This window comes from Manacus vitellinus, unplaced genomic scaffold, assembly GCF_001715985.3.
Source record: "Manacus vitellinus isolate BGI_N305 unplaced genomic scaffold, ASM171598v3 scaffold_5_pilon, whole genome shotgun sequence".
Classification (NCBI taxonomy): Eukaryota; Metazoa; Chordata; class Aves; order Passeriformes; family Pipridae; genus Manacus; species Manacus vitellinus.
In genome coordinates, this window is record NW_021940682.1 from 16,107,886 (window position 1) to 16,131,606 (window position 23,721).

The following is a 23,721-nucleotide window of genomic DNA, read 5'->3' on the forward strand; positions in this document are numbered from 1 at the left end:
CTTGGGACACCGTTATTTACCTGCCCTGAAACCCCCACCCCCATAGGGGCCAAGTTGTTCCCTTCACACGTCAATGGGACTCACTTGAGCCTAGATAAAGCTGGCTTGGTGCTATTCCTGTCAGCAAGGCTCTGTATTGTGGCTGCACACCTAATGGCATTAGCTTTTCTTAGATGTCTTTTCCTTACACCTCAGCAGCAGCCTCTAGCACAGCACTTCACTGCTTGGAAAAGCAGTATCATGTGTCACTGCCCCAACTTTACCATCCACAAAAGGTGCACCAGACAGAAGTGGTCGGAGCTGGTGGCCCCCGATTTGGCAGCACCCGAGGGAGATACTGCAGAGAACGTGGTGTCTACCCCCATGCTGGCGGCAGCTGGAGGTGGCCCAGGTAATAGCTATGAATTACACCACCTCCTAAACCCACTGCCAGTGAGACTGACGCTATCCCAACGATTGGAAATGGGGTGAAGGAAACACTGACACCAGAACAAAGCGTACCAGATCTGATTACAAAGAGTCTCTAATTGTTTGTGTTCAGTATTGTGACAATGCAGAAGGAAAAGGAGAGTCCTTGGCAGCCTCTTCAGAAGACTTTCTCCAGGGCTGGTTTGAAAGTGAGGAAAGATTATTTTTTTTTCTTTTTGGTGTTTGGGCTGCTTTGAGCCTGTGTTGTACCAGCATGAGTGCAGGATGCAAGTAGATGTATCACTGGGTAGGTGTGTGGACGTATGTACTTAAGGACCAGCTATTATACCTCTCCCTCTTACTTCTTACATCTGCCTTTGTCCCAGCTTTCTCCTCCCCATATCCCACCTACCCTCCCATGCTGAGGTGCATGCAAACAAGGCCAGTTTTACACATCCCTGTTCCCCTGCCCTGGCTAGAAACTGTCCCTCTCCACCGTCTGGTCAGCATTGCAGCCGTCTCGTGCCAACACCTCCCTGTCCCCCGCAGGACACCCGCCTCCCTCCCCACTCTGCTCCTCTGCCACATGGTTGGCCTCCTCGTTGGCTGCCACCACGGTGTTGTCAGTGCTGTGGGCCGGCTGGTGGTTGTCACTGCTGTGCTCCTCGGCTTCCTGCACATCGGACTCTGCTTCCTCGGTGTCACTCCCGCCTCCCGCAGAGGGGTTGTTCTCTGGGGGAGGCTCCTTCTTCTTCCCTCGGTTCAGGCAGCAGTAGCTGGCGACAGCCAGGAAGAGAGCAGAGAGCACCACCTCTGAGCCTGCCAGGTAGAAGATCACCTCATAGTTCTTGAGAGCATCGACCAGGCGGCCTGGTGGTTGGAGAGAAAATGAGAGGGTCAGCTTCAGCCCACACACTTCTGCACAGACAGCCCAGCACAGGTAGGCAGAACCTGCATTTGGCTGAGGACCCATTCCTCAATGGAAGAGCAAGAAGCCTGAATGTCTAAAAATCACCCTGGGCAAGAGCCGCACTGTACCACCAGGGAAAGTTCCATAAGAGTGCAGGGATGGTGTTTTCCCATGTTTGAAGAAGCTTAATTAATTGTGACACACTGATGTTATGGTCTCACACCATGGTGGGCCACCTTCTTCTTGCCAAGGTGAGCAAAGCCTCTCATGACTTGGCTGGTCAAGTCTCAGAAAAGAAAATTTGGGAGGCATTGCTATTTCTTAAGCTATTACATCTGGAAAACATTTTGAAGGAAAGAAGAAACTTCTCTTGGGCAGAGAAATCCCTTTGATTGGCCCACACCTGATGATTTCTCTGCCAAAGAAATGTTCTCAGTGTATCTTTTGAATGCACTGGGGCTGGCAACGGAGGGAGGGTTCCCAGTCTTTGGTGCTGGGGAGCCTCAGCAGCTGCCCTACTGCAGTCAGGATGTGGCCATGGGACTGCAGACTTCACCCCAATCCTGCGTGCTCCTGACTGTGCATGTGATCCCCAGTCCCTGCTGCACTACAGTGCATGACCTGAAACCAGCCCCAGGACATGCTGAGGTGCCTCCTGGAGCAGTCATGGGAGGCACGTGGCGAATCCTCCCCCCAGGTGAATGTGCCCCTCTTCACCCAAGCCAGATGGCGAGTGAGGAGCCTGTGTGCACAAGGGGGCATGTGTGTGTGTGTGTGCATGTGTGTGTGTGTGTGTGCATGTGTGTGTGTGTGTGTGTGTGCATGTGTGTGTGTGTGTGTGCAGCTTATCCTGTGCCAAACTCCCTCAGCCCCACCAGGAAGCAGCTCAGGAGGATTACACCAAACAAAGCCACTTTGTTCAACCCCCTTCTCCCAGCCGAGCACTGTTCCCCCTGAGTCCTGCTCCCCCCAAGTCCAAGCCATCAGGTTTGTCAGCACAGTCGAGCTTCCTGCACCAGCGGGGTGCTGCAGAAGCAAGGAAGGTGGGAACCACGACCTGGCTGCTCCCAACACCATTCTTCAGTGGCCCTGCACAGTCTGCATCCCAGTGTGTGTGCGCACAGTACCAAGGCACAGCTGAACTGAGGCAGGAGGGCTGAGGGATGTCCCCTGTCACCACTCACTGGTGTGCCTTGCTCCTTTGAGCAAGGCACTGTTAAATCCTCCTCTCCCCCTATGATCTCTCTACAGATGACTCCAAGACACTTATTTCTAGACCCTCCCTGGCCTGGGACTGCCAACTGCCCCATGGCTTATAAGGTAAGACATGAATTATTGCTAGCATTAACAGGGTCTTCTCTTGGCCACCAATTTTACCTGAGAGCTGGGTGGAGTTACTGAGGGCAGGTTTTGCTCATAACTGGTGATATGTGCTGGGATATAGACCTTTCACACTGAGGTCTTCATTGATGGGCTTTAGCCCACGTGTAACAGCTGAAGGAAGGGAGTGTGGGAAGCAATGGAGTAGTTCCTGCCTAGGGATTTGCCCATGGTCTTGTCCCTGACTCTTCCCCACAAATCACACATGCAGGAAACTGCACTTCATTTGGAAATAAGCCTTTGGCATGATTTGGCTTTCTTAGACCTAATCAGACACTTAACATTAACCTATACCAACCTTTTGGGTGAAGGGTCTCTCCATTCAACAGTTTATGGGCAGTTTGTGGGGCACAGACCTTACCAGGAACTGTGACCTAGACTAGACAGGCTGAAAAGCTGTGGGTGTTTAATCCTCTTAAAAAAAAGTAACAGCAAATGCCTCAGGGGGCTGTACAAACTGTTTTGACTTGACTGACACCAAAACACCTGTGTTGTGGGATTGGGGCCATCACAAATTGACGCTGCTATTTACAGTACCAACTAAAAGGCCGTAGACACACGGCAAACTTGAAAGACCCCTGCTTTGTCCTGATGAAAACTCTCAAAGGTTTGCCTGCAGCATGTGCCTGACCCTGTCCATAACGTGATTTTATGCAACACTGACAAGGAAGGCAGAGATCAGCTCTCAGCTTCCAGAGGAAATTTAAAGTTGAGAAATAGGGTCTCTCTTCAAAATAGTGTGTCCATGCCCAATACCTGCAATACTGTGGAATGGCAGCCAGATGAATCACCTTTGTTTTGCAGCAAAAGACCTACCTGCAGAGGGTGGACCGATGAGCACAGCAAAAGCCTCAATAAGTAGGACCAGCCCGATGGCACTGGAGAACTTCTGGGAGCCAACGATGGCCATCAGCACCTCGAACTGCAGTGCCCCCACCATGCCATAAGAGATGCCAAAAAAGACACAGAAGATGACCAGCCCTGTGTAGTTGCTAGCCCTGGCACTGCAGATGTCTGTCAAGCCATTGAAGAGCATAGAGAAGCTGAACAGATACGCCACGTGCGGGCGGACCCACTTCAGCCCTGCCACCATGCCACAGGCTGGGCGGGCGAAGATGTCTATGAAACCAATGATGGAGAGCAAGAATGCAGCCTCTGTGTCTGGTACACCTGTGTCCTTGGCGTAGTTGACCAGCAATATGGGGGGCACAAAGAGGCCCAAGACCAGGATGAACTTTGAAATAGTGTAAATGATAAACCCTCGGTTGGAAAAGATACTAAAATCCAGAAGCTTCTTTCCTTTCTTGGGCTTTTTCTTGGCTTTCTTGGCTTTCTTGGTTCCATCAGTGGTGCTGATTCCCTCCTCTGATTTCCCTCCTATGGGCAGCATCTCCTTGGCTTCATATTTGTCCTGAGCTTTCCCCATCTTCCGCTTCATACCCATATCCAGGGGTCTCATAACTGCCCCACAAGTGCAGCAGTTAAGCAGAAGGCCCCCCATGATAAGGAACCCTCCTCGCCAACCAAACTTCTCCAGCAGCACTTGCCCCAATGGAGAGAGGGAAGAAAGGAAGACAGGGCTCCCAGCAGCAGCCAGTCCATTGGCAAGAGGCCGACGCTTGTCAAAGTAGGTGCCCAGCATGATCAGTGAGGGCTGGAAGTTCAACGCCATACCCAGACCTACATGAAAGTGAGAGCCAGGAGGGAGACAGGGAGTGCAAGAACATGAGTGTGGTTTGCAACAAGCTGAAAACTCCCCTCAGACTATCCTAGTCTGAAGTGCCATGATGGCATGAATGTGTTCCTCACAAGCCTCTGTGCCTTGGTGGGTTGCCCCTGCAGAAGACAGGCCAAACCAGCCTGTTTGCCTGAAGTGTGTTTGAATCAGGTGACTGTGGCCATGTTTAGGCAGGACCTGTGCCTTACACAGGAGCTTTGCCTCTCTCCCCTACCACTACATACTGACACCACCCCAGTTGCCATGTTTGCTGAGCACCACTTACATTTCTCCTGTCTCTGTCCCCTCAACCACAGGCCCTGCCTGTTTAGATCCAGCAGATGAATCCCTCACAAGTGCAACATTCAGGACTAGATGCTTCCCCTAGCATGTGCCAATAGGTGAGGGGAGACTTTGATGCTAGACATGGCAATGCTAAAGGGAAATACAACATGATCTTGGCTCTTCCCCAGGTAAGTCTGTGTTGTCCCCCATCAACTCCTGGGACTCTCACCTGTCAGCACACCAGCTGTCAGATAAAGCTCAATGATATTGGTGGTAAAAGATGCCAGGATCATCCCTGCAGAAGCGAGCAGCCCGCCAATGAGCATCACGGGCCGGCAGCCAAACTGGTTCACCATGATGCTGCATACTGGTCCTAGAAGGAAGAAGAAGAGAAGAGTAGGAGACCAGAAGGAGACAGGACAACTTGGAAAGGGCAGGTAGCTGAAGCAGGGCACTTGAGGAAGATGAAACAGTAATGATGAAGATCACTACTTGGCTGCTTAGATATACATCCAAGGGGCCTGGCCAAAGGAGAGAGGCTGTGGTGTGGAGACTTCTGCTTTTCTCTGCCTTCAGAACCCTGTTCCCTGGGAACAAGAGGAGTATGGTGTGATAGGGACAACACTTCAGCAGTGGAAGCAAACAACTGTCTAAGAGGCAGGTGGGGTGACCCCTGAGGTCTTCTGTGGCAGAGGAAACAGGGACATGAAATGCAGCACACTTCTAGAAGAGAAGTGGTGGGACAATTGTATTCTGCATCTTGGTTCATGACCAGGCCAGTGAGCATGAGAAGGGTCCATGGAGACATGGTCTGAGCCCATGGCAGAGTAGGGAAGGCACAAGCTGGGGAGGGGGAAGTGTGTCCAAGCATCACCTGTTCCATAGAGCATGGCCAGCATGATGGAGGAGATCCAGGCTGTGTCACTGTAGCCAACATGGAAATCTTTCATGAGCTCCTTGAAGTAGACACTGACTGCTTTTGGGAAGGCATAGGAGAAGCCGGTGATCACAAAGCAGCCAAAGAGCACAATCCAGCCCCAGCCACCATCCGGGGGCTTCACGGGAGCTGGGAGCTGCCCTTCCTCTGGGTCAGGTCTCCCCATCGTCTAGCCTAGGAAGGGAAAGGCGGGAAGGAAGGAAGTAGGGCAACAGAGAGAGAAAATCTGCAGGGGCTGAAAGAAAAGAAGAAAAGAGAAAAACAGAGCAGGCAAACATTTACTACAAGGTTTGTCTCCATGCCCACCATCTCCAAGCTCTGAGAGCCTCCCCAGAGGGACCGCATCAGCTCTTTGCACCTTCATCCTGCCAGGCAAGGCAGGATTAATTCTGGGTGCAAGGTCATGCCTCAGCTGGGCAAAGGTGGGAAGTTCCCCCTGAGCCTGGGGCAGCCCACAGTTCCATAACCTCCAGCCAGGCACAGCTGATCACTGTCACAACTCCCAGCTGAGCCTGGAGAGCTGCATCTGATGTGGCATTAGGATCTGCAGCACCCCACTTGCTCCATATCCAGCCTTGCCTGCAGGTGGTGAGAGGTGAAGACCAGCAATGTGAACCCTTTTGGTTCCCAAAATCTTCCTTTGAGCCTCTCCCATGCTGGTCTGCTCCAGCTGGGAGCCCTCCTGGACCTGCCCTGCTACAGAAACCTCCATCAGTGAGGCAAGGAGATCCATTAAGCCCATTGTACTTTCCTCTAGGAGGCCCCGGTGCACAGCACTCTCCTTTGCCCTCGCTTCCCCGCTGCCAGGGGCCAGATTTTCGAAATAGGTGAAGGGGGAGAGAACGGAAAACCGGTGGTTATTTGCATGCCAGAGAGATTAGGGCTCTGTACCTACACGGAGGGACCGGAACAAAGCCTAAGTGGGGCGAAGGAGGGAATTAAAGGGGATGTCTTGTGAGTTGCTCTCGGGGCTCTTAAGCTGCCCAGGAATTTCACTCCAGCTGGCTGCTGTGGGTATGTTTTTCATTTCTCCCTTAGGTTCCAGGTCTCTGCCATGCCCCTTCCAGCACCATTGGCCTCAGTTTCTTGGTCATTCAGGCTTATTTTCACACCTGTATGCAAAACCATCACTGGACTTTGATTATAGATGCTCCTGAGTAAGATCAAACAAGAATTCTTCATGCATGAGCTGGGCTTTTTGGGTCCATTTTGTCTTCTATCGTCACCATCTTTCTGGCAGTACACTTCCAACATGGGTCCTCCCTCCTCCCCAGCTCCCTTGGCTGAAGGACTATGAGATAGCAGCAATGTCGCCATCCCTTGGCACTGGCAGTCGTGGGAAATGCCAGCAGTCACACATCAACTAGAGACTACTAAGGGGACAAGGACTGTCCTGTGGATGTGACACACATGGCTAGAACCTGGTACTTTTGGATCTGGGTGCATTTCTCAGGAAGTACCTGTTTTTAGTGTCCTCCAAGCAATGGGGACAACTTGATCTGATTCCCATAGCTGCTGTTGCTCTGCATGTCAAACAAGTGCAAATCCTTTAGACAAAAGTGTAGAGGGCAAAAGCTGGGGCAGAGCCACATAAAGGGCCCTTGCTTGGCAAGAGGTGAACCTACCCTATCAGCCACTTTCAGCTGTATCCCTCCTTCCCCTCCACAGGAGGCCCTTCTCCTGAAAACACAGAGGTGGTTATTCAGTGCAGCACCCAGATGCCTGTCACCAAAGTTCCCCAAACTTTCAGGACCCCATCAGCCATAAAAAAATGGAGTAGAATCTGGCTCTGAGCATGGACTGGGGCAACTCTTCTAGATAGCCATATCCTTGCAGCTCTCAGACTGAACAACAGGGGCTGGCACAGGCTACTTCACTCTCTCCCTCCCATCCCAGATCTCAGAGACTGTGGCAAGGGACAAAGGCATGAACTGAGAACACAGTGCTATAAGGACATTTTTAAGGCAAAGAATAATTACAAGGAAGAAAAGAATAATTATACACTCTCCAGCTACCCATACTCCCATACCATACCCGTACCTCCAACTCCCCCCTCACACCCTTCCCAGTGTTTTCTGGATCACTGGCACCCTGACAACCAGATTGAACAGTCTCCTCAGCTTCTGCCATTACCTGCCTGCTGTTCGTCTCCCAGCTCCACTTGACTGATAAACTAGATCCGGTTGTACAAAAGGTGACCTGCTGCCAAAGCACACTGATTTCTCAATCACTGCTGGTGCTCCACCACTGCACTATGTGCTGCACGTAGCTACTTCAAATAAGAGTGACTGCCAAACCACCAAATGCACCCTGACACTTTTTATCCAAGCCCCTCTCCCAGCCTCGCTCTTCTTGATCGCACCCCACACCACAAATCAAATGAATCAAATGACTGCTATTCATCTTTCCCTGAAACCCACAGCCCTCCACCAGCTTCCTAGCAAGAAAATATTTGTCTCTCTGTGACATGCTCTTCAGAGATTTCTGTAGCATTGCCTGTCAATGATGAGTTCACGGTGTCTCATTTTGAAGAGCAGGATAGACAAATATCCATCAGTGCTGTTGAGTTTGGAGCTGGATGGGTACCTCCACAGGAGCCACTTGCTTAGTGCTACGCAACTGTACAGCAAAGGATTAAAGCATTTTTACCTGCCTGCAGCTGTATGTTGGCTGAAAAAGTTGAAGTGCAACAGAGGAGCTCACCTGTGGAGATGCCTCCAAGGCCAATATGCTGTAGTACACCTCTGCTGGAGATTTATCCCAGTGCTGAGCCAGGCAGTTCAGAGCTGCCTTATTCCTAACACAACACATATCCTTTTCAGCTCTAGGCTGCACACAGTGGACACACCAGGTACCCTGCACCTGCCTTTGTGCGCTCTACAGCTTGCTATCATTTTCTCTTTAGTTAAGGAGCTTTATTCACAGGTAAAAATATCATGCATAAGTTCACATGCACCTAAAAGCTCATCAGCAAGACACCTATCCTTTCCAGTGCACCACAGAGCTGGCACTGCCACAGAGCTTGCTAAAGTGGGTGCAAGGAGAAGATGTGCACCAGCACCAGAAGTCACAAGCCCAGGTTAGGAGGAAGACCACAGCAAGTTGAGATGTGGCTGCCAGTCCCTGGACACACACAGAGCACAGTGCAGCCAGTGCAGGATGGTGCCCAGCAAAGCCCCACTGTGCCAGACAAGCTGCATCCAGGAGGATCCACAAAAATGCTAGGATGGCTCTTAGTGCCTCCACACAGTACGGATGGGGTGGGGGGGTCTGTTTATCAAGTGCATGGGCCACAGTTCATGCCACCAGCCTCCCCAGCCTACAGACAATGCTCTGGGAAAGCATTTCTTAGAGGATTAAATAAGTGCAGGCCTAGGTGAAGCTGTCCCAGAGGCTGTCAGAGAGAGGATGCAAGCATTTCCCCATGCCACTGACCTGTGCAATGAAGCGATGACCTCCTGACAAGCTGAGCCTCCAAGGGCTGGGCAGACCCGTCAGCAGTGTTTCCTTCTCCCTCTGGCTGGCACTTCCCAGCTCTAGATGAAGATACCTGGTTAGATGGTCCTGCTGGATCTTTGCTCCATGGTGGGCACAGGAATGGTGGGCCTACAGGAATCTAGCACCTGTTGAGCAGTCTCTTTTGCTCCACTTCTTCCTTCAGGGCAGATATGTCCTCACAAGACAGCTAATCCTGTTCTCAGCCTGCTTTCCTCCAGTTCCAATGATGCCCAGCAAAGCTGCCCGTGGCCAGTCTGGGAGGATGCTCTGTGTGGGGGACCCCCTTGCCTACTGTGCGTGCAAGTAGTGCCTACGGCACTCCCAATGTGGATGTGGGTCAGCAGCTGCTTATGGTTTCAGGTCGGCAGAGACCAGCAGGTGCTGAGCGGGCAGAAAGCACTTCTGCACTTTTAAGAGGCTTTTCCAGCCAATGGGGACGAGGTGGCTGCCTGCCGCAGCCCGAATCCCTTGGTAATCCTGCTGCCCAGGGGCTCCTTGCCTTTCCCCCAACAGAGTGGGGCAGGCTGGCAGGGCCAGATTCAGAGTGATCAAGTCAGGCAGAAGCAGAGTGAGGGTGGGGGGTGTTGCTGATGGACCAAGCGAGGAGTGAGAGTACTGGGGAGGGGGCAGTGGAGGATGAGAGCATGGGCTCATGCTTCCATAAGGGGCAAAGTGGGGGAAGGTGCTGCTTTTGAAGCATCCCACCACTTCCTCAACTGCCAGCCAGAAGGATGAAGAAGAGCTGGAGAGGTTTGGCAGGGCATGTGCCCAGCAGAAAAGGAAGACAAGGTGCACCGGCTGAGGAATCACCACCAACCATGGCTCAAACTACCTGATCCAGCTCACTCCTGGCATCTCAACAATCCCCTCCAAAACACCCCCCTCAGTGGCTGCCTTACAAAGAACATCTGGCAGCTGTGGGGGAACCCATTTACTTCCAGGGAGGGGGCTGGGGCTCACTCCAGCTGGTGCTTTGGGGAGGGAAAGGCTTGGGCTGTAAACCTCCTCAGCCTCTCAGTGGGGGGGCTGCAGGAACTTGGCAGCACTCACGGCTGGGGTTTAATGTCTATTAATAAGGCTAATCGGCTAAGCCTCGGCCATTGCTCCCGCTCCCTCCCTCGCTCACGCTGCCTCTCCCGTGAGGGCTCCCCCAGCACACGTAGGGTATTCCCAGGCTGGTGAGGCCCCCACAGGTCCCAGGGGAGCATTTCCCCCTGCACTGAGCAGCGCTGGGGTGGGCGAGGAGCAGATGGCCTCCCAGGGAGGACATCCCTGCCCACATGTGGCAGCCGGGAAGTGGGGCCTTGCTGCCATCCAGTGGCACAACAGCCAGGGGGGCCCAAGGGGCAGCTGTTGGTGCAGTGCATAGTGCAGCCCTGCTGGTACCCTCCACATCCACTCTGGACCCCTGGACTGGCAGCTGCCCCATCTGGAGCTACAGCACTGCAGTGTCCAATGCCATGACCATGGGCAGCTGTCATGACCCCAGTGCTGGTGGGCACCACCCGTCCTCCTCCTCCTGCATTCTGTCAGGTGCTGGAATGGCTACACAAGCCATGTTCTCAATTTTATTTAAAAAAAACTACATATTTTCCACAGGACAGTGAGGGAGGGAGCACAGCAGCAGTGCTGGACATTGTCACCCTCTCCTGCCTTGCCCCAGGGCTGCTTAGCAAGGCAAGGGGCTGCCCTGGGGGTGAGAAGGGGCAGGTGCTGCTACAAAAGGACATGGTTGCCAAAGGAGCTAAATACAAACCCCGACAGCCAGACCATGTCACCGGAAACCTTGTAGCCTCCTCCTTTTGGGGTTCGTTCTTCCGGTAGCAAAGGAACTGTTTGGTGAGAGTCCTTCTCTGCCCACAGCAGGGCTAGCAAAGCTTCACCTTCAATATTAAAATAGCAGTGCCCTGTGCTGCAGATGTTCTTTCCCATCCATCCCCCGCCTCCCAGACCAACAGCATCCCCTCTCCCAGGCCACCAACACTTGTAAAACCAGACTTTTCCCACTCAAGTACAGTAACACCACATGGGGAGGGGGGATGAGGATCAGTCCAAAAAGAGCAGCAGGGATCTTCTGCTGGCTAAAGCACACCAGAAACCCAGGTGAGACAGGTCCCAGTGTCCCAGAGGTAAGGGAGAGGAAAAGAGAGGTCACTCCATGAGTGGTAGCACTAGGTTGCTGCCCAGCTGGGCAGTCCTTGTGTAGCCCTTGTCCTCTTCCTCCTTCTCTGCTGAAATTCTTCAATATCTGCAACCCTGCCTCATCGAATGATGGGTGCTGAGCGGTCATTGGTGACTGTGGGACGCAGCTTGACTGTGGCAAAGGGGTTGGTACCTCTGGAAAGGGAAAGGAAACAGGTAACCATGAAAAAATGTGCAAATGCTATGCAGGGATCCTTCTGACCAAGCAAAGGTTATTAGTCCTGCCGGGCAGTCACCTCCATGCCAAGGAGAGTGCGGTAAAGCTGTTTGCTGAGTATGTTTTCGCCCTCCTTAAGACACCCTGCTGCAAGTTCCCATGTGGTTCTCCTTGGGCTTCTCACCCTCCCCCTTCCATAGGATGAAGAAGAGACATTAGCACATGGCTGTCCCTCCCAATAGCACTCTCTACTTGTAGCCCCCTCACCCTCCAGAAAAGGAGCCAGGGAGCAGAAAAAGGCCACAGTACCATGCCAGAAACATGGAGACACCAACCCAACTGCAGGGGGAAGGAAAGCAGGGATTTATGACAAGTCTGATCTCCACAGACCTGACTCATCAAAACTAAAAGCCTTCTGCCTCAGCCCTTTCCCAAGCTGGCAGAGCTCCCCAGTCATGTAGCTCCACGCTCAGGCTGTGAGCTGCTATTGTGGCTCTTGCAAAATGGATGGGAGAGAGTACACAGGTCTGAACACATGCTCAGGGTGCTCAAGCCTACCTCATTTTGTCAGAGTTAGGATAGAGCCTTTCCAGTCAGCAGAGGCCAGAATGGACCACCTCTGCCTCCTGTCCTGGAAGGCAGGCTATGCATTGCTTTCCTCCAGACACCTCCTTGTTCCTCCCACATTTGATAACCCAAAAGATTAAATAATAATAGCATTGTAATAATGCTCCCCTTGTCTTAAGATTCCATAGCAGAGCTTCACATCTCACTCACCGTGGGAAGAGTTCAGGGGGCTGGTCAAATACTCCTGATTTCTGCAGTGAAAAGAAAAGCAGCAGTGAGCAACCTGGTGCAGGGAATGGAGACAGAAAAGTGGGGCAGGAGACACAGCACACAGAGGAAGATTTGACAAAACACTTCCAGTGAGTTAGGAGCCCAAGTCCTATTAACAGGGTTCTGACTCCTTATTCATTCAAGCTTTGCAAAAGCCCACAAATTCCCTGCTAAAAAAAGAACCTGAATTTTGTGGTGGGGGGTTGTCCCTACACCAGAGGTTCCTTATTCCCCTAGGACACCTCCCTTTGTCTTAGGGAAGAAAGGAGACAGTTCAGATCCCCGAAGTGCCTTGTCTGAAGAGCACAGCAAACAGTGACAGTCTGAGCTACATTTCACCCTGCCAGCACAGCCAGAGATGCCCCCCTCATGCTGCCCACACACCCTGGCAAAGAGTCTATCGTCAGTGCCCTCACATGCTTCCTGCATCCATGGGGAACTCAAGAGCTGTACCTCCCTACCCTACACCACATATTGTTTAAATGTGGACAAACCCAATAAAGACAGATGGATCTGTGCCCTGTGGCCCTTATTCTTGGTCAGTAGATAGTGAGGGATCAGTGGCAACTGGCCTGCTAAAGTACACCACTTTCTGTAGCTGGTGGCAGACAAGGAAGCCACATGTGTCTATCTGTGATCCAGTTGCAAAGTCAAATGAACACCCATTTGCTGGTGGCTCAACTGGGGGATGTCTCAGGAATATGTTTAAAGCAAGGCTGACTCTTTCCAAACTTCTAATGCGGCTCAAGCACTCTGCCATGCCACTTCAAATGCTCCACACACTTCATTGCTCAATCCCAGGTCTATCCCCACACCCAAGCTCTGGGACTGGATGAAAACCAGTGACCCAGAGGGACAGAGAGGCTGCCGAGTCTGTTCCCCAGTGTTGTGAAGCCTGAGGCTACCTGAAACCACAGAGCAGGACACAAAGGAGAAAAAAAGAGTAATTAAATGTTGTGGGTTTCAGATCATTGAGCAACCCAATTGTTTGCAACCTTGCACTGGCCTGGAACCAGGGATCAGAGATGAAGTTTTCCAGTCCTCCATGAGACCATGGGCAGCACCCTTCTTCCCCCTCTCAGGTCCTCACATTTAGTTGTCTTTAACTTTTTTCTCCCCAGTCAATTCCTCACAACTGGAAGTAGTGTTAAGTGGACGATTTCCTTCTTAGTGTGCCATCCATAAACCATGGGTTGCATATAACTTGTTCTGAGGCTCTCAAAAATGGCTGTGCCCTCATCCTTTACTCCCAGTCTTTCCCTTTCCCAGCTGTGACATTAACTCAATGTTTGCCTGAACTTAGAAGAGGAGCCCTATGAAACTCCTCTCCATTCTCTGAAGGGAGATGAAGGGTGGCATCTCTGTTAGCTGGTCACCCACTCCCAGCCCAGCCTGATCACTCCATGGTCCTACTCTTAGCAGAAAGAGGTGCTGCCCTGGAGCCACCAGAAATCAGGCTGGGAAGTCATGGAGAAAAGGACTGAACTGAAGGGTCCCTGGTGAGCAAAAAGAGAGAGAAATGAGAAAGGCAGGGGTGGAAATGCAGTCCGTTGTGGGAGCAAAGCCAGGCACTGAGGATCTGCACACACAAGGCTAGCTGGCAGGGGTCATCAGGACATGGTGACATGCGAACAGACTGGGTGAGAAAGGCTGCTGCTAACAAGACCCCTTAACTCAGGAAGGGAGCAGGTCCTTCACCAACATCTGGAAGGTGATTTTCTCTCTCTACCAGGCAGAGTAGAAAAGGTGTGCCTTGGAGGATGAAAGTCAGTGTGGCCCACTCCATACACACCCACCAGTCACTCCTCCTGCACTCACCTTGGAGCCAGAACTGACTGGGGTGACTGCCCCACTCTGGTGACTGCTGGCACCCACCGACAGGGGAGGTGGGTTCGGCACACTGGGCTGGGCAGCAGCAGGCCAGTAATTGCTAGAGGAGGGAGTGTTGGGACGGTCCAGGATGTCATCCATACTGTGACTGCTTCTCAGTGGGAAAGACCTGAGCAAGAGGAGAAGACAGTGGGGTAGGAGTCAAAGAGCAAGGAACAGGGAGTACCACCAGTGCTAGCCACAACACAGGATGCCTCCGGAGGAAATACACATGGCTTGGACTGGCCCACTCACAAGCACCTTTGAGAAGACATTGCACGTGTTGGGAGAGCCACCTGGGGAAGCCTGTGAGATCTCAGGGCGTAATGAGGCTCTTGGCAGGTGTTCCAGCATGGGAGCCCTCCAGCTCTCCATGGGGCACACCCTAAACAATTACCCCACTGGCATATACTAATGTGTCAGGAGCCACTCCACCTCCTGCCTGGCCAATTGCCCTCCTATTACCTGGTGTCTGGCTCTTCCATCTCCCGCGCATCCTCCAGAGGCTTGACATAAGCTTCAGGGAACCAGCCACACCTAGGGCACAGAAACAGACATATGAGGCCCAGGTAACCATGGTCTATGGTTCTTCAGATCCAGCTGCCCAGCACTCCTGATCTACACCCATCCCACATATCAACCAAGCCACTGCTGACACTACCATGTGTGACAGGAGTCCTGAACTTCTTTCACCCATAGGTGGGGCACGGTGTTATTCTGAGACAGACCTTGAGCTTGGAGCAGGACTTGCTTATCTCAGGGGCTGTGCAAAATCTGTGCTCCTGGGAGCAGTGTTGTCACAATACAGGAAGAGACACTCCAACTAACTGCAATCACAAGGAAGCTGTGGAAACCTCTTCCTGGGATTTTGCATCAACTCCACTCCAGAAACCCCCCTCACAAAGAGAGGCACTGCTCTTGTTCATCTCATATCTGAGGTTGAGCATTCCTGCAGAGCCTGGTGCAGGGATCCCTCGTGAAATGGGGCAGGCTTTCCACACACATGTTGGCCGGCAGTGCCACAGGGAGTAATTCAGTAAGCGGTGGGTGCAGCAGTTTCCATGTCCTGCCTGTGCTGGAGGCTGTGGCAGCAGTTGCAGTGTGAGCTAAGGCCTCTCAGGTAACTCCAGCAGTTCATGGCCCTGAGCTGGATCCCATGACAAGAGTCACTCAGTCATGCAAGCCAGGAGGAGGGTCACTGCATCCCTGACTCTTCCTCAAAGCCCCTGGAGCTTCCTCAGACAGCTCATCTATGCTAGCCCTGCCCCACCCCATCTCCCTGGCTTGGAGAGCCCCCATTCCTGAGGACATAGTGATGTCCCACTGAGATGGTGGGTGAGAGACATAGTGCCCAGGCCACACCAGGAGGGGAGGATGGATGATAATTTTGGGCTTAACCCCCCCAGCTCCAGACCCAACAAGCCTGCATCAGGCCAATTTACAGCATCAGAGTCACATACGTGGACGAGCCCTCCAGTTTGCCATACAGCCAGCCATTCTGTGCATCCGGCATCAGCACCGTGATGACATCCCCAGGGTCAAACCGTAGCAGAGTCCGGTTGGCACCCGTGGCGTGGGGCACGATAGCCTGCACTTTTGCCATGCCACTCCTCTTCCTGCCCTCGCTGCCACTGCTGGCCTTGCTGAAGGAACCCGAGCGGGAAGTACGGCCTGTAGGGAGCAAACCTGCAGGGAGGCATCCAAAGAGTCTGGCTGGAGTTTGGCATCCTCCTGTAAGACCCACACTGCCTCAAAGGGACCAGTGTTTCCCCAGGCAAGTAATTGCTCTAGAGGAGGAGTAGATGGACTTTCTCTCAGGGAGAGAACAGGGCATAGCATGGGCAAAGAATGGTAAGCATCCTGCAGGAGAAAATCAACTGAAGTCAAAACCATTTGCTTTGCACTGTGTCCTCTTCTGCCAAATGTCTAGAACATAGACACTGCACACCACAGCTGATGCCCTGCCTGACAGTCCTCTTCCTGACCCTGCTAGAGCTACTGACTATTTGGGTAATTTTTATCTCCCCCTGCCCCTTTTTACTTTTTTAAACACTTAAAGTTGAAATCTCTCCAGAAGGAAAAGCAGGTGTGTCATGAGGCAAGTGGCTGGGTTTCATAGGGCAAGCTAATATTAAATCTGTAGCATGAGGGAAGGTGCTTTACTAAAATGGAACTCCAGCAAGAGCCAGCTCTTATGGTCCAAGGAGCCTTGAAAATTGCACATCTGTGGGTCCCCCACTTCATACAGCCAGCCAGGAATCCTGGCCTTGCCCTGGATGGACTCTGCCCTGGAGGCTGAGCTCACCTTCTACTTCAGCCTTGCCCTCTCCATCTCCCAGCATTCTGCTCTTACCATGCCCAGGAATGTGGCTGAGGACTGGTGGTCTGATAGAGTGGTAGTCCCTTCCCAAACCCAACCCTCTTCCCAGAGAGGTCCAACCCCTGTGTCTCCCCACAACACTGCTCCCAGATATGGGTCATACTGGCTGATGGTGTCCTCCTCAGTGGCTGCCTGGGGGACTCCGGCTGAGGAGACAGTCTCATTTCTGGAGGGTCTGGAGAGAAGATGCTGGATCTACTGCCAGTCATAGAAGAGGCGAAGTCCCCGAGGGGTCTCTGGGGCTGTTGGAAGGAAAGGAGGCTGAATACACATCTACAGGGGCTGTGTGAGGCAGATGATGCTCTGAGAGATCTGAAGTTCCACTCAGAAAGCCAAACATAGCACATTCCCCCATTGCAGCCCATACGCATGCTTCTCTTCATCTTGGCCAGGAAAGGCCACGGAAGCTGGACAAGGCAGCAAGTACCATGGCCATCTAGTCCAACCCCCTTCAATAAGCAGGGCCGTCTTTGACTAGATCGGGTTTCTCAGAGCCCTCTCCAGCCTGACCTTGATGGGGCATCCACCACTTCTCTGGGCAACCTGTTCCAATAGTGCATCAAACAAGGTGAAGCTGTGGGCGCCTCACCATCTCAAGGTGAGTGGGTGTGAGCCGTCCTGATGGATACCCCTGGCCGTGGGAGGCTGTGAGCAGCCCCTGTGAGTGGCTGTTTGAGGGGTTGCGGCTGGCCTCCAGCTGCTCCTTCCACCGTGGTGCCTTGTTCTGGATCATGCCCCGAGCCTGGGCAGAAAGAGAAAAGAGGGAGTGATGGACAGGGCAGAACAGCTACAAAGGGACCCTAGGGCTGACACATGTGTTAAATTAGGGAACAGGTCCTCCCACAATTAGATTTGTGGGAATAGCCAAACAGTATCCTACAGGAGTGAATTTTCAGGATGGCAGAGATCCTGGGGTACAAATGACACTGCTACAAACACATCACCCTTCTCTCCTCCATCACTCACACACCCAACTAACCCTGTGTCAGCACCATCCTCAGCCCCAGCCATGTTCTCCCAGCCTAATACAGGCAGCCTGAATCTCACAGCAAGAAAGGAAATAGAGTTTCCTGCCCAGTCCGTGCACAGATGCTGCCTTCACCCAAGGGGCAGCTCAGCCCTGGCTCCCTCTGCCCACATGCTCCCTCTCCAGCCCTGCTGCCTGCTCCCAAGCTCTGCTCCCCCACATGTCAGGGCCATACCCTGCTGTAAAACTGGAGGAGAGTGTTGTAGAGCATCTGGTGCTTTTCAGCCAGGAAGCGGTAGCGGCGTTTCTCCTCTAGCTCAGCCTCTCTCTGGCTCTCAGCGACGAACACCTGCATCTCTGAGCGCAGCCGCATCACGTTCTCCTGCACCACAGGGAAAAAAGGGAGGAAGGGATCAGTGAAAATCCAGCAGAGTGGGTTCACACATTGCATGGGAAGGGTTGAAAGGAGTCATCATGTCAATGAGCTTCCCAGTTCACTTGCAGTGCTGGAGCACCAGAGGTGATAGAACAGAGTGCCAGGGATTGAGTCCTTGCACACTGAGGCTTCCTAAGTGAGGAAAAGGCTTGGCAGGAGTGAGTACCACAGGTCAGTAGCACCCTGTGGAATAGGAGTTTCCTACTTTACAGATAAACCTGCTGCCTTTTGAATACTGGGGGCAACTCTGTGGCTAAGGTAACTGAAAAATCAGCCCTGGTTCCACAGAAATCATCCAGTTCTTTTTTCCAGCTCCCCTTCCTGGAATCACTGCTTACCTTCATCTCCCGTGTGTTTTTATCACGAGCCCTCTCCATTCTCCACAGCTCTGCCATGCACTTATCCAGGTTGGTGGCTCTGCGCTGGTACTCCAGCTCATAGTGCTTCTGGCTCTCCTACCAGGGAGAAACCAGGCTCAGTGAGGAACCAGAGACCCAGACACACTGTGAAGCAGCAAGGGTTCTGCTCTGATGTGTGGTTGTACATCTGAGTCCCCCTGAAGTCAGGCTTCACCTGGACCTCTTACAAAGTCTTTCTTTACCTTTCTTTTCATTTTGAATGGCCTCAGAGTGTTGATGAACCTCAAGACCTCAGGAGCAAGAACTGGCACCCAGCTGCCCCAGGCCTCTATCTCCCTCCATGACACTACCTACCAACATGGCCAGCTGGGCCATAATGGCAGAGGAGCCACAGCTATGCAGAGGCTGCGATTTGGGAAAGCTGGGAACTCTGCTATTGGGATGCCAAGTCTCTCAGCCCCACTGAAGCATTTGGCAATTCTCACTATGGAAAGAACAGCCATCTGCCCTCTTCAGCTCTCCATCATCAGCCAAACAAGAGGAGTTTGTTCCATGGTGGGAGAAGAAAAGCCACCCCAACTCCTCCTGAGAAAAGTCAAGGAAACACTTCAAGTGCTCAAGCAAAAACCCTTGGGTAGATGGGAGAAGAAAACAAGGAGGGTTGAGGAGGAGAAGGGACTTCATCACTCACACTGATGAACTGCACATCCATTTTGCTGTTCTTCTCCATGTGCTGCAGCAGGTCCACGTGAAAGGTCTGAGCCTGAAAGGGGTGAAGGAGCCATCACTCTTGTCCCTTCAGCAAGCGGGGTGTTGCATGCACTGTGGTGAGGGGTGGCTCATAAAACTTGCTGTGCCAGAGACTCCCTTGCCACCTGGATGCACCTGCCAGGCTCTGCCACCCCAGCTGCAGTGGCAGCTCTGTAACACTCCTCTGTCACGTGGGATAGCAGGGAGGCAGGCACCTGCCTGCGGGCTCATATGAGGGCAGGTGAATGCAATAAATGCTGATAAGCTGTGCTTAAGGAAGTGCCTTTATTTCCCACCTCCACCAGCCCTCAGGAAAACCACTCACCACAACCTCCAAATCAGAGCTCAGTAACCTCTGCATATCAGACATCTGCATAAGAATTTCACCTTCAAGGAAAAAGACAGGAGAAGGTTTAAAAATCCTGCGGCCATTTCCCTGTGTGCCCAAGGAGGCAGACCAGCATGATGCAACTCAGGCTGACGAAACACAGGTATGAAAGTCCAAGAGATATCGCAAAGCACTGCTCTCTGCACCCTGAGAGAGGGTGGTAGCCTTCCTCCCCAGGCACTGACAACACGGGGTTGCTCCAGCCCATGAAGTGGTGGGACCAGTGTTCTCTTTTGGCACCAAGTGCCAGCAGGCAGCCTCGCCTCTGCCATGGGCTCTGGGCATTGGGTTTCTGCTCTGCCATAGGCCCTACAGGTGCCATTTCTAATGCCAGTGGCACCCCAGCTGCTGTGCACAGTTGTGGCTGCCCTATAGGAAAGCAGCCACAGACCTGCTGCTGATGCTGTGCATGGTCCTGTTTCACTGGTGTCAGTATTATGAAAACAGGAAAGGAAGAGACTGACGACAGGGAGCAGAGGAGCTAGCTGGGAGGTGCATATGACAACAGGAGTCTGCAGAAGGGACACATCTGCTGGAAGCTTTTCACTAAAATGTTCAGCAGCAGACAGTTCCCTGAGCACATTTTCAGCAGTCGCCACTAGGCTGCAGAGTTATTTGCACTGCTGAGTGTAAGCCCCTCAGCCCCAAGCTGCCATTCCACCTGGTTGCAGGCTCAGGAGGACAAGACCTCATCAACTGTTGTCAGTGCATGCTCTCCAGCTTTTTCCCCCACACCTGCAAGGAGGAAGAAAATGGTTCCTCCCTAACGAAAATTTCAACTCTCAGGGAAGGAGGACTCAACAAGGACTGGTTTCCATAAGAGGCCCATCATTGGAGGTCCATCCCAAGAGATGGGCTCAGTCATTGATCTCAGAGAGATACAGAGACTGTGAGAGATATTCAAGGACACACAATAAATTTGACTCTCAGCACCTGGACAGGGCCTGGTGTGGTGAGACCATTTAGAGGAGCTATCTTTCTTCCCTCTATTCCTGGAAAGAGACCAGCTAAGGGAGAAGGCAAAAAAAACCTAACTGTGGCTCATCACTGGACAGAGTATGGTGTGCAGGAGAGCCTTACCCAGCATGTGTGAGGTGGAGCTCTGCAGAGCTTGCTCCCCAATCTTCTCAATTGCCTTAAAGTACACTTCAGCTGCTTTGGATAATGCTGTGAGGAGAGAAGAGGAGAGAGGAGGGAGATAAGGGTCTGGCCTGCCTTCCCACCATCACCAGCTCCAGCAAGCAGAACAGAGAACAGCCACCCCCTGGTACGTCGCCTATAGGCAAAGGCACCCCATCTCTCCCCATCAGCAGCAGGTCCTGGAGTAGAAGAGTACTTAAGGGCAGCTCAGGACATGTCAGAGGTGGCAGATCAGCAACCTTGTCCTGGGTGACGGCACAGAAGATGCCCAGGATGGATGCAGCAGTATGGTCTGGAGCCCTGGCTGGGCGGGACCCCACTCACCGTGGAAGGCACGCAGGTAGTTGTTCCCCAGGTACACCAGGTTCTCCAGCGCAGGGTTGAACTGCTCCAGGATACTCTGTGGTCAGGCAGAAGCACGTTAATGCTGTTCTTCCCCACACCCCAGAGACTTCAGCAAGCTGATGCCCCCTTGCTGCAGTTTGGCTGGATGAGAGTTCCCCCAGCCACAGCACAGGCTGGCTGTGGGGATGTACAGCCGAGCACAAAGTCAGCTCCCTGCAGTGGAGGTGGTTAGGAATTTTGGCTGCCCTTAGTCTTCCAGGAGAGGAAGCCAGCCAGGAGAGGAGCAGTGCCAGAGGGCAAGGTAGCCCACTGCAGAGCCAAGGGGTTACCTGACTGAATATGGCTTTCTCCCAAGGTCCTACACCCATTGCAGGCAGGGGAGTAAGTGCAAGGGGATCTGAATAGCCTTTCCCCTCATCCCAGAGCTGGCCAGGGTGAGAGTCACTGTTTATTATCTAGGCACAAACACAACTCTTTCCTGGCCAGGATGTGGTGCACTGCCACACTCAGGAGCTTAGTAAGAGAAGGGATAGACTGCTTCACACCAGCCTTTCCGCTTTTATTTGTTGTATTTATCAAAGGTGTTCATTGACTACAGAGAAGACCAGAGATTCGAATAAGCAATTCCACCTTCTGCCAGCCCCCATCACCTTGATTCAGCACTAAAGTGTGCAAGAAAACATTTATAAAGATCAGACAGTTCTTTCCAGTGAGGGGGAAAACAGCCGATCAAACTTCTTCCTACGAGCAACCAAGGTGGTTCACCCTTCATGCTCCATGCCCCAACCACCCCGGTTGCGCAATTCCTTCCCGAATCTGCCTCTAGGACCCACACCATCATCTCCTCCTGCCAGCCATCTGCTCACAAACACAGCTCAGAGCCCACAGGAGCTGCTGGAGTTCTGCCTGCAAAGGGATTCAGCCCTCAGCTGTCCACCAATGGGAGCCTTTGGCAGAAAACAGCTCTTCTCCCACCCATACGTCTCCCCTGCACCAACAGGAGCAGTCTTTGATGCCAGCGCTCACCTTATAGATGGAGATGGTGGATCTGTAGGACAGATCCATCTCTGGAGCCTATTCCCTTTCCCACGGAGAAGCAAGGAGCAAAGGAGAGTACCAGGTGCTATAATGGCCTGGAGGGCTCTGCTTCTGCACAGCCAGCTGGATGGACAGAGCCCGTCACTGGCAAGAAAGGACAGCAGGAAGACACAGATGTGGTACAAAGGGAGCACTGATGGAGTTTAATAATTCACCAGCCAAGAGACTGGAACTTGATCTCTGGAAGTAACCAGACTCTGGGGAGAGAGGAATCCTGTGACAGCCAGTAAGGACATGTGACCGCCTCCTTGCATTATTGATTGCCAGCTTGGTACCCAGCTCTCCCTGTCCTGACACCTGCAGGGCCGGCTGCCTGCCTGAGTATCCACCTTATGGTTCGCTGCCTCCGTCACTGCCACTGCTTGGAGGTGGCTTGTCCAGCCCTGCTGTGCTAGTGGAGCATCCTCAGGTCTCTCTCATGCAGACACCTTGGGAGTCAGGAGATCCCCATCAGCTTGCAATGGCAGGCAGCAAATAGCAGCAGGCAGGGAGAATGCAAGGAAAGCTCAAAACAAATCTAAACTCTTCCCTGCCCACTATTCCCTCTAACCAGGCTCCCTCCCACACCCAGTCTCAGAGATTCCCTAACAGCAGGAACAGGCTTCTGTCTGAACCCTTTCCCAGGTTTCATGTCTGGTGAGCTGGGACTGGCACTGCCATTGCAAGTGCTCCTAACACACACCTGGTAGAGAAGGACAAAGCAAAGCCCAGTCAGAGCCTCCCCTGGCAGCACCCATCCCAGTCCAGAGCAGCAGGCAAAAGGCTCACAACTGTTTGCTCAGGACGGGCCTGAAGGTCTCCATGTCACAGCCTGGCTCAGGCAGCTGAGGAGCTGATGGATGCAGACTGGGTCACACAGCCCACAGCCCCTGCACTCCCCAACATCTACTGCCAGCAGGGGAGTAGGGATGCTCCTCTGGTTTCCAGACCAAGGACACAACAGCTGAGCAGCTCGCAGGGCACTCACCCTGAGCTGCCCTGACTCTGGCTGGGACTGGGTTAATTTTCTCCCCAGTAGCCAGTACAGTGCTGTGTGTTGGACTTGGTATGAGAATAATGTTGATAACACACCAGTGTTGTAGTTGTTGCTAAGTAGTGGCTTACTCTAAGCCAAGGACTTTCCAGTTTCCCATGTTCTGACAGTGAGGAGCTGCACAGAACACTTGGGAGGAGCACAGCCAGGACAGCTAATCTGAAGGAGCCAAAGGGATTTTCCATGCCATAGAACATCATGTCCAGTATATAAACTGGGGGATTTACCTGGAGGGGTCGATCACTTCTTGGGGATGGGCTGGGCATTGGTCAGCAGGTGGTGAGCAACTGGGTTGTGCACCACTTGTTTCTCTTGGGTCCTATTACTCTCTTTCTCTCTCCTTATCATTTTTATTATTATTATACTTCGGTTCAATTATCAAATTGTTCTTCTCTCAACCCACAAGGTTTACCTTTTCTTTCTGAGTCTCCTCCCCAGCAGGGGTGTGGTGAGGTGTGAGTGGTTGGGTGGTACTTGATTGCCATCTGGGGTTAACGTGGCAACCCTCCTGATCTCCCCATCTGCATACAAGGAACCTGCTCCAGGAAGTCCCTGTAGACTTATAAAGAGGTGGGGCAGAGTGCAAGCCAGGGGCAAAAAGCAGAAAGGAGCTTAGGGTCTCTCC

At 52.6% G+C, this 23,721-nt stretch overlaps 2 protein-coding genes across 2 annotated transcripts; both read right to left on the bottom strand.

Moving 5' to 3' along the window:
• Positions 1–481: 481 nt before the first annotated feature.
• Positions 482–5,872, bottom strand: SLC16A8 (solute carrier family 16 member 8). The gene is made up of 4 exons (XM_018080890.1): positions 5,575–5,872; positions 4,930–5,073; positions 3,515–4,378; positions 482–1,278 (listed from the first exon to the last, which is right to left on the bottom strand). Exons 1-4 carry the CDS (start codon positions 5,801–5,803, stop codon positions 884–886), a joined length of 1,632 nt encoding a protein of 543 aa, XP_017936379.1. The 5' UTR covers positions 5,804–5,872; the 3' UTR covers positions 482–883.
• A 4,818-nt stretch (positions 5,873–10,690) lies between these two features.
• BAIAP2L2 (BAR/IMD domain containing adaptor protein 2 like 2) lies at positions 10,691–22,218 on the bottom strand. Its single transcript, XM_008931545.2, has 14 exons — positions 21,992–22,218; positions 20,945–21,020; positions 20,561–20,647; positions 19,418–19,479; positions 19,034–19,105; positions 18,322–18,438; positions 17,783–17,929; positions 17,170–17,322; positions 16,684–16,822; positions 15,661–15,886; positions 14,666–14,737; positions 14,150–14,330; positions 12,272–12,312; positions 10,691–11,472 (listed from the first exon to the last, which is right to left on the bottom strand). Exons 1-14 carry the CDS (start codon positions 22,028–22,030, stop codon positions 11,397–11,399), a joined length of 1,488 nt encoding a protein of 495 aa, XP_008929793.2. The 5' UTR covers positions 22,031–22,218; the 3' UTR covers positions 10,691–11,396.
• Between the last annotated feature and the right edge of the window lie 1,503 nt (positions 22,219–23,721).